Genomic DNA, 10,252 nt, shown 5'->3' with positions numbered 1-10,252 from the left:
GAGGAGAGAAGGAAGGAGGGCGGGAGGGAGGAAGGAAGGGGGGAGGACAGAAGGAAAGAAGGGAGGGAGGAGAGAAGACAGGTCCAGTTTAACTCTTTGAACTCAGGATGTGTCCTCTTCGTTTTCTCTGAACGAATTAATGAATAAATTAGCTGCAGCTCTGATCTCATTGGTCACGGTCAGACGAGGCTTAACGAGGTTAATTACTGAGCGGAAGGGGCGGAGCAAAGATGGAGTACCTTGAGGAATCGATGCAGCAGGAAGGTGAACCAGTTGGTCAGCATCTTCTCAGCAACAGACTCCGTCCTTAAAAGGACAGAAGACAGAGGTCAAAGGTCAGAAGGGAGCAATCTGATTGGTCACATCAGGCTGGACAGGAAGGAGCAAACAGGTTCAGTTAGGAAGGAAAGGAGGAGAGGAAGGAGGAGAGGAAGGAGGTAAAGTGTTCAGCATGTCTTTGCTGTGTGTGTCATCATTTTATGGTTGTTTTGTGTGTTTTGCTGTCGTACTGAAGGAAGGAAGGAAGGAAGGAAGGAAGGAAGGAAGGAAGGAAGGAAGGAAGGAAGGAAGGAGGCGAACTAAAAGTGACATCAGGTGAACTCAGGTGAGGGCCACCGACCTCCTCAGCAGCAGTTTGGGATGGTTCCGGTTCTCCAGGTTCTTCTCGATGAGGTCGGCCAGCAGCTGCTTCAGCACCACGGTGGCGTATTCCATCCGACCCTGGACACACAAACACACACTCAGTAAATACCGATCAGCGAATGATCAGATTTAAACAATCAACCTGTTATTAGCAGGTGTTAGCTACTTCCAGCTAATTTATAATGAACCAAATGCAAAAAAAAATCTGTTAAACTGTCATTAACATTTAGAAGTTATTGATATTATACAACACAAAAAGTTTATTTAGCAGATTTAGTACACGTGTATTAGCAACACTATTAGCAGTATGATTAGTAGTGTAATTAGCAGCAGTATTAGCAGCGCTACTAGCAGTGTGATTAGCAGTGCTATCAGCAGCGTTATTAGCAGCAGTATTAGCAGCGCTGCTAGCAGTATGATTAGCAGTGTTATTAGCAGTTACCTGCAGGGCGGCCATCAGCAGCGATGCTACGTTCCCGCGGTCCCTCATTGAGAAGGACCTTTGGGCCTCCAGTGTGTGGATGAAGGTCAGCAGAAACATCTTGTTGTTCAGCAGCTGGCTGAAGAGTCGCAGAGCTTTTTCCACGTTCGCTGGAGACTGAACAGAAGAAGTACAGAGTCTGGACCTGATGGACTAATCTGTCAGAGGCTACATATACAAGTGGACCAGAACCAACACCAGAACCAACTGGACAGCAAGGAAGAGGTACTGAGGGTGTCTGCTGCTTTGCTAACCAACACCTTGAACACCACAGTCTACATATAGAGATGATCCCTAAACCTGAATACAGATAAATAAACCTGATTAGACAGAAAAACAACCTGAAATAGTCGGAATAAACCAGAATCAACTAAGAGAAACCAGATTAAACTGGATTAAACCTAATTAAACTTAAACAAACCAGAAAAACATAAATAAACTTGAACCAATCTAATTAAACCTGAAAAAATCTGAGATAAACCTGATTAAAATAATCCTGAATAAACAAAAGTAAACCCAAACAAACATCCATCTATTATCTATACACCGCTTAATCCTCACTGGGGTCGCGGGGGGCTGGAGCCTCCAAACAAACATGAATAAATATAATTAAATCTAAATAAACCTAAACTCAAATATACCCGATCAAACATCAGTAAACATGATTAAACTTGGACAAACCTGATTGAACCTGATTCAGCTTAAAAAACCTTATGTCAGATAAACCTGATTAAATCTAAGTCAGCACAATTAAACCTGAGTGAACCTACATATAAATACAACCATAACTAACCCTGACTGAACCTGATTACCCCGTGTTTAGCCCCGCCCCCTACGTACGTCGAGCTCCTTCAGGACGGGATGCTCCTCGATTCCTGGGAACATCACCCTCATGGTGTACGTCCGATACTCCAGGAAGGGAATCTTCACGCCGTCCATGTCGTTGGTCAGCTCCTGGATGTCCGTCTGAAGCTCAGCGAACGCTGAAGGAGACAAGGAGACATTGTCACTGAGGGAAGGAAGGAAGGAAGGAAAGAAGGAAAGGAAGGATGAAGGAAGCAGCACCGACCCTCTTTGCACTCCAGCGCCACCCGGCTCTCCAAGTTGTCCATCTGCAGCTGCAGCCGTTTGAGCGTTCGGTCGGCGTCGCGGGTTTTCCTCTTGTAGGCGATGAGCACAGCGATGATGGCGATGAGCAGCACGCCGCCGCCCGCTCCGATGCCGATGATGGCGGGCAGCGTGAGGGCGGAGTCAGAGTAGATGTGGAGCGTGCCCGGTGAGTACTCCAGACCACCAACCAGGATCTGTGGGGAAACATGGAGGGTGTTCAGGTCGAGCCTCATGGAAACATGTATGCATCTATTGGTCCTGTTGGTCTCCATCAGCGTGAACATCTGAACGCTGCAGCTTCATCTCATTGTTCTGATGAAGCTGTTCAGACTCTGGCAGGTTCCACAGGGATCATGAGGGAACAGAACTTTTCAGGTCCAGACTCTAATTCTCAGCTGGATGGAGGTCTGGACTCTGACTGGGCCTCCAGAACCTCACCTTGTTGTCTTCAAACCATCTCTGTGGAGCTTTGGCTGTTTGCTTCGGCTCATTGATGGAAAACAAGTCTTCTCCACGTCTCAGTTCTCCTGCAGACTGCATCAGGTTGTCCTCCAGGATTTCTCTACACTCTGCTGCATTCATTCACCCTCTACCTTCACAAGCCTTCCAGGCTGCTGCTGAGAAGATCCCCACATCATGATGCTGCCACCACCGTGCTTCACAGTGGGGATGGTGGGTTTATGAAGATGTGCAGTGGTTGGTTCTCGCCAAAACTAGTGTTTAGTCTGATGGACAAAAAGCTCCATCTTGGTCTCCTCAGACCAGAGAACCTTCTTCCAGGTGACTTCAGAGTCTCCACATGTCTTCTGGTGAACTCTAGTCCAGATTTAATCTGAGCTTTTTCCATCAGAGTCTTTCTCTTTGATCGTGTCCCATGAAGCTTTGTACCTCCTTCAGAGGAGTCGTAGGAGTCTTGGTGGCCTCCTTCACTAGTCTCCTTCTTGCTCAGTCATTCAGTCTCTGAGGACGTCCTGCTCAAGTCAGATCTAGTCGTGCCATTTTCCTTCCATTTCTTAATGGTGGATTTAACTGGACTCCACGATAACTAACAAACTAATACGTCACTATAAGAACTATAGTTTTTCTATATCTCTGTATTTTACTATATCTATGTATAGACAGGTTGTACTTGTTCCTGTGAATGTTTTTCTTTTATTCTTGATCATTTTTCCCAAAATGGAAAAATCAATAAAGTATTAGTCACTTAAAGGTTTGTGTAAGGTTGTGTTTAGGTTCCGGTTCTGTTACGTGTCCATGAAATGAATGTAAGTCAGTGTGATGTCCTCAGAAGTGATGGAAACAGGCCTGTGTGTGTGTCCCTCTCTGATCTGTGATATCAGACCAATTACCCATGACTCCCTGCAGCTGTACGTAATGACTTTCACCTTTAGGAAGACCTCCTCCTGCTCCTCCTGCTCCCTCTGTTCTTCTAAATCTGAATCCTGACGCTCATGCTGCTCAAAAAATAGAGACTGTAGCCAAGAGAGACTCACTTTAAAGCTCTTTTCAGCATTTAGAGCTAAAAGACATTCATCTGGTCCCACATCACATCTCCAACCAGTCCAACCACAGACCTGTTGGTCTTGAAAACCAAGAGTCTGATGCTCATGTACAAGAACCTGGAGCATCTTCTGCTTTTATTTTGTGTCTGTTTGTGGTCGAGGTGCGGGGTGACGTCGCCTCCGTGTGGTCGGTGTTATTTACTGAAGTTTTGAGGACCAATCACATTCAGGTACAAAACCAGGCGGGGCTAAACTCACCAGAACTCGCTGCTCTCCGGTGAGATCTGGCGAATCACAGAGCAGCTGGTTCTCTGACACAGTCAGCAGGCAGGGCGACTCTCCAATCAGGACGGTGTAGTTCAGACGGTTGTTGCCGGGAGCCGGCGGGATCAAGTTCTTTCCCTGAAACACAAACACGCGTTCAGACACTTCACGCTTAAATACGGCCGTCGCTTCTCGTTCTTCTTCTGAAGCTCACCTTGAGGATGATGGGCGACCCCGGTTTGACCTCCAGGATCCCAGAGCTCCCCAGAGGGTCGAAGGTGGGGTTCGGGTAGTGAACAAAGGGGGTGGAGTTCAGGACCAGCAGGGAGGAAACCTGGACGAGAACATTCACATCACGTTGTTATTTAAGTGTTAAGTGTTGAGTTCAGAATCTGGTGAAAAGCTTCCATCACATCGTTCTGCTACTCTGAGTTCACTCTGACCCATAAGTACCGGTGGTTCTGAACTATCCCTGAATACGAACAACTGGACTTTCTGATTCTTTCATCCACGAGGTGTTCTTGGTTCTAGCTGGACGGAGAGTTCCAGGATTTATGCTCAGACAGAAAAACAAAAAACTCATCCGGCTCAACGTTCATCAACATGCAGAAAGTCTCATGAATTGAGATCCTCAGGAACCCAGGACTTTCACACCCGAGAACCACCAACGACTCGATAACACAAACTTTGATGGTTTTAAAAACCACATCAAACCCAAATCTTTCACGACTCGAGGACCATCAACAACCCGAGACTCATGCGATTCAAGACTTGTGAACCTGAACAACTCAAGACATTTTAATGACTCGAGACGGTCAGAAGGCCAAAACAGGCATAACTCTGGGATCATCAAAAATCAGAGACTTTTGTGACTTTGAATCCGAGAGTTGCGTGACTCAAGGTGTTACTGGAGGGCAAACCGCCTGGGGAGGGATCTAGGACTGGATCATCAGTAGTGCTGTCACTTACAGACGAATGTTCCAGTTTAACCGAGATCGCTTTATTAGCATCTTCTATCCAGTTCCTATGATGCCGTCCTGAGGTTCCTCCCCCGGCCTTTAATAGGTCTAAACACCGTGAACACTGTGAGTTGTGTGAGTCTTGGGTGGTTAACAGGCCATGTGATCTGGGGAGGAACAAATACTTGGGACTCCCCACCATTCAGTTTGAACTGAGGAAGTCTTTTAGATGATCGTGTAACATCTTGAAGAACCAAAAAACAAGTTCTGTTCCCTTCTACGGAGGCAACCAAGACCAGGATGACTCAGAATCTACAGACATGTTGCTCTCTTTATGGAACGTACAATCCAAATCAACTTCCCTCCACTTTCCACCCCAGTGTCAGAGCTTTTAGGGATATTTTGAAATCTTTGGTAAATTTTCAGAATGTTGTTCTGCACCGACTTAAATCTAGATCGCATAAACGTCAGAACAGAATCACTACGCTGCCGAAGTACAAATACAACCAGTGCCGCTACTCCTGCTGAAGGTGAGTGATACCTGGTCGAAGATGAAGCCGAACTCGTCGGGGCGCAGCGCCCCCTCTGGTGGGTTGGGTTTGCTGTAGATCAGACCGGGGGCCAGGCAGGTCATGGTGCTGTCGTTGACCACGGTGCAGAACTGGACAGAAAAACCCGTCTGGTTAGGATCAGGAGTGTGAAGGTGGCGGTGTTCATGTGTTCATCGATATCGTGTCTGTTTGTCCTCGTTTTGGGTCATTTTGTGTTTTTTTGTGGTTGTTTTGGGTCATTTCGTGTCCCTTTGTAGTAATTTGGTGCCATGTGGTGTCCTTTTGTGGTCGTGTTGTGTCATTTTGCTTTTGGTGGTTTTAAACTGAACGTTTCTTGGATCTGCCATCGTTCCAGTGGAACACCACCAGTAGTCGTCGTTGGGACTCAGCTGTGGGTCGAGTGCTGTCGGTGTTTAATATGTTGTTCTTACGTTGTTAGTTTCCACGCCTCCGTATTTGGCTCTGACTTTGGGCTCCTGGATGGTCAGTAGGTTGGTTCCTGTCACTGTGATCACTGTGCTGCCGCTGCAAACACACAAGAACACAATCACAGGTTACAGATCAATACCTCTGATCGGCTGATTAGTAGACTCTGGATCTGGAGGATTTACTTGAGGATGGTCCAGTTCGGCTCGATGCTGGTGATGGTCGGGTCCTCGGTGTAGATGTATTTGGTCTCGGAGCTCGTCACCTCGGCCCTGTCAATCATCAGACGGATGGGGGCGGGGCCAGAGCCTGTCAGGGAGGCGGGGGTGATGCAGACTATCTCCCGATTGGTCCGTCTGGAAGGACAACGTATGCATTCATTACATGTTCTTTCCTTGACAACACATTTACTAAACAATGAATATCAACAGATCCAGACTGACTTGACAAACAGACACTCTTCCTTGTCGATGTAGACGGTGACGGTGCTGCCGGCGTCCAGGTGTCGACCCGTCACCGTCAGTCTGGTTCCCCCAGAAACGGGCCCCTTCTCTGGGCGAACACGGCTGAAGCTGGGGCTCTGGAGGAGGAGGAGGGTGGAACAAATGGATTTCACACCAGTAGCTCTATTTTATGACAGTTTATTCTTCTAGTCCATCACATTTACCCGACAGCTGTAAGAGTCCTGCATCCAAAACTTTTAAATATGAAACTTTGCTACGGATTAGTCAACAACTAATTAATTAGTAAGTTGATGCTAATGTTATAGCTAACAAGCTAAGAGCACAACCAGTCTGTGAGTAATAGTAGTCGATATGTAGCTGGTTAGACAGAAAACATTTACTGATCTTTTACAGCAAGTGTCCTGGACAGTGAAGATGGCGGCTGGGGAAGTTCAACGGACGTATGCAGGCTCAGGGGGCGGAGCCTGGACACAATGACTCCGCCCCCTGCTCACTGTGCAGCTTTGTGGAAACTCACCACGAATGAGTACGTCTGGGTGGACAGCGTCCGGTACTCGGCGCTGCAGACGCCGATGCAGAGCTCCACCGGACCGCCAGGCGAGTGGGGGAGGAGGGCCTCAGCCATGTCGCACACGATCCTGCAGACACACACGGAGTCAGAACACGCCTCTGACGTGTTCATACCAACACGCTAACACACACTCACCTCTCGGCGCTGATGTACTGCGACGGGACGGGGTTGCAGCGGACGCCGGCCACCTGGACGTGAGCGATTTCCTTCACCTGCAGACCGAGGTTCTCGCCCTCGATGGTGACCCGAGTCCCGCCCTCCCGAGGTCCGGTCAGAGGGTCGATCTGTGGGGGCGGAGCCAGAGATCAGTCTCCTGTTTAACCACAACAATGAGCAGCAGCAGGTCGCAGGTTCGATTCCTACCCTGGTGATGCGCGGGTGGCTGCAGCGCAGGTTGTGTCGGCCGTGATGCATCCAGTTCTGCTCCGGCGAGGGGCAGTGCTGCCGCAGGAGACACCTACGACTCTCAGTGCACCAACCGCACTCAAAGGTGGGCGGAGCCTTGAGACACTGACCGCAGCTGGATCGCTGAGCCTCGCATTTATAGAGCAGCGCTGCAACAAACCACAGACATGCAGAGTGGATGTGTGACCACAGGACCATGCAGCAGAGCAGGTCAAGCTAAAGAACGTCATCATTAATAGATACTGTAGAGCCTCAACCTTAAAACAGTCACATAAATGATACCGTCAGTAACGCTGTGGGGTGGAACCACAAGAACAAAAATACATGTTAATGAATATCAGATTAAATGGGTTAATTTACATAATTAATAATATTATGAGGTTAAATCCTTAATATTTAAACGTGTTCATGTAATTATTAATTTTAATCTTATTTCTCAGACAGGAAACACTTTGGCTCAGAGTTCATTGATTTAAATGTTATATTGAAGTCCTTCAATAAACCATAAATAATGTTAATGAACTGTTTCTCATGTTTACATTCAGTTTTCTTTAATGACGATATTCAGATGTTTAATGTTCAAGCAGAAGTAAAACTGAATATAAATGAGAACATGAGCTGAGCTGTGAATGATGTGACTCCAGGTTCTGTTGTTGGCATGAAGCGACATCTTTCTCTGCTTGATGGTGAGTTTATGCCGCCTGCTTCCATCGTGTGTTTTTATTCTGATCATTAACATCAACAGTCCGGATTAAACGAATCACTAAACATGTGAGAAGACGTTGGGTTGGTTTCTACCTTTCATCGACGCCGGCTTGTCGATGAAGAAATCTCCGTCCCAGACGATGGAGAAGTCGACGGGAAGATCTCCGGCCTCGTCGCCTTCGTACCAGTACTGCAGAGACACAGAGCGTCAGTGTTCATTAGACAACATGTTTCTGTGTCGTTTAGCATCAAACTAATTACAGACGAAGAATCAGAAGAAGAGCAGAAATGAGACCACGTCATGTATGAAGCCGGCGGTTCAGTTTATGTAACTAATGATGCTGTTTATCACATTTATGTAATAAAACCAGTGCAGCGGGGCGACGACGCCCACAGACGACACGTGATTCCTCTGGTCGGTCAATAAAACAGAAACCAAACTGGTCCAGGAATCCTGACAGAAACGTTAAAGTACAGCAGTCACACATGAGATCAGCTGTTTGTGTTGCTTTAAAGTTAAATGAAACTATTTATAACATAAATATTATAAAAAGAACCAACGTTTCTGTCGTCACCGAGTCTAATTTTAATAAACAGATTTACAGAATTAAACTTGAATTTAACAGTTTCATGGGTTAAACAAAACATTTTTAAATAAATTTGTATTCAAATGTTTTTAATGTTAATTACAGTTGTTAGTTTTCTTTATACAGTTCAATATAAATAAATAATAATAAAAACCTTCATGTGTCTGAAAACACAAAGAAAAAAGTTCAAATGAGAAAAGTTTTAACACTTCAACAGTTTTCCTCATAAACCTTAAAAAGAAAAAATGAAAAGAAGACTGAAAATAAACCCGCGCCGTTGTCATGGCGGCGGCACGGTTTCCATGGCAACCAACAAAAACAGCGTCGGGAAAACGACATAATGGATCAGAGCTGATCTACCTGATAAACAGGGAGGCGTTAATGGAGGCAGAGTGTGTGTGTGTGTGTGTGTGTGTGTGTGTGTGTGTGTGTGTAATAAACAATACAACTCATCTCCAAAGCTGCAGAGAGGCCGAGTCCTGAATATGTCAGCTCGACTCGCCAGATAGTCTGACACCACACACACACACACACACACACACACACACACACACACACACACACACACACACACACACACACACACACACACACACACACACACACAGTGAAAGCAGAGAGAAGTTGAGTTTTCTGAAAGATTGAAAATCAATGTGTCTTAATGACCCTGGTCTGCTGCTCATTTCATTAACTTACACACACACACACACACACACACACACACACACACACACACACACACACACCGATAGATTAATTAAGAGGAGGTGGCAGCTGTATGACCTTACTTCAGCAAAAATATCTGGTGTAAAAGTCTACTGTACGACACCAAAACACACACACACACACACACACACACAGACACACACACACACACACACAAAATTAACAAATTTCATTAAGTCACGGCGGCTCAATGTTCCCTCCTCAGCAAAAACCGCTCCACCGTCCGTCTGATCACTTTTACTGCTTTCTACCTCAAACACACACACACACACACACGCACACACACACACACACACACACACACACACACACACACAGAGGGCTGTAATTAATAACGCATTGATATTAAAATGATCTTTTCTGCAGAATTGACCGCATTACTCATAACCGTGTGTTTGTCCACCTCTGTGAGGACACAAGCGTGCCGACGGTCCTCACAAGGATAGGAGCTGGAGTGTGTGTGTGCCGGAGTGATGACCGCACGGCTGAAATATGTGGAATACCGACCGATTGCAAGAGAGAGAGATGTGTGTGTGTGTCTAATGCGCTGATTTTCCATTAAAAGCAGCCAGCTGAGCCCAACGGAGCAGCATAAGTCATCGTAGCGCACACACACACACACACACACACTGGGTAAGAAAATGAAAGTGCTGTGAACACTCTCTGACTCCACAGATGACAATCAGGCCTGATGACGGCGAACACAGCTCCTATCTGCAGCGACGGAGCTCACAAAGACACAAACACTGATCCTGAACCGAGATGCAACGCAAACCTGAGAGACGAATCTGAGGGCTGACAAACGAAGACACAACCTGCAGTTCATCAAATGTCCACCAGAGGCTGAGTGGCAGCTTTG

The 10,252-nt window shown here is 46.5% G+C and overlaps 1 protein-coding gene across 1 annotated transcript in view; it reads right to left on the bottom strand.

Moving 5' to 3' along the window:
- plxna3 (plexin A3) overlaps positions 1–10,252 on the bottom strand; it is a gene marked incomplete at its 5' end in the record, with an annotated part of 75,813 nt that overhangs the window by 5,367 nt on the left and 60,194 nt on the right. Inside the window, 15 exons of the mRNA XM_008288859.1 lie at positions 240–306; positions 620–720; positions 1,085–1,240; positions 1,964–2,106; positions 2,193–2,427; positions 3,994–4,137; positions 4,214–4,333; positions 5,500–5,619; positions 5,941–6,034; positions 6,121–6,291; positions 6,379–6,515; positions 6,917–7,037; positions 7,106–7,254; positions 7,334–7,524; positions 8,174–8,270. Of these exons, the coding sequence (XP_008287081.1) occupies positions 240–306; positions 620–720; positions 1,085–1,240; positions 1,964–2,106; positions 2,193–2,427; positions 3,994–4,137; positions 4,214–4,333; positions 5,500–5,619; positions 5,941–6,034; positions 6,121–6,291; positions 6,379–6,515; positions 6,917–7,037; positions 7,106–7,254; positions 7,334–7,524; positions 8,174–8,270 (2,046 nt within the window). The remainder of the gene's footprint in view (positions 1–239; positions 307–619; positions 721–1,084; positions 1,241–1,963; positions 2,107–2,192; positions 2,428–3,993; positions 4,138–4,213; positions 4,334–5,499; positions 5,620–5,940; positions 6,035–6,120; positions 6,292–6,378; positions 6,516–6,916; positions 7,038–7,105; positions 7,255–7,333; positions 7,525–8,173; positions 8,271–10,252) is intronic.

Source organism: Stegastes partitus, unplaced genomic scaffold (assembly GCF_000690725.1).
Source record: "Stegastes partitus isolate 25-593 unplaced genomic scaffold, Stegastes_partitus-1.0.2 Scaffold577, whole genome shotgun sequence".
NCBI classification, from domain to species: Eukaryota; Metazoa; Chordata; class Actinopteri; family Pomacentridae; genus Stegastes; species Stegastes partitus.
The sequence above is the reverse complement of the archived record's forward strand: the minus strand, read 5'-3'. Positions and strand labels throughout refer to the sequence as shown.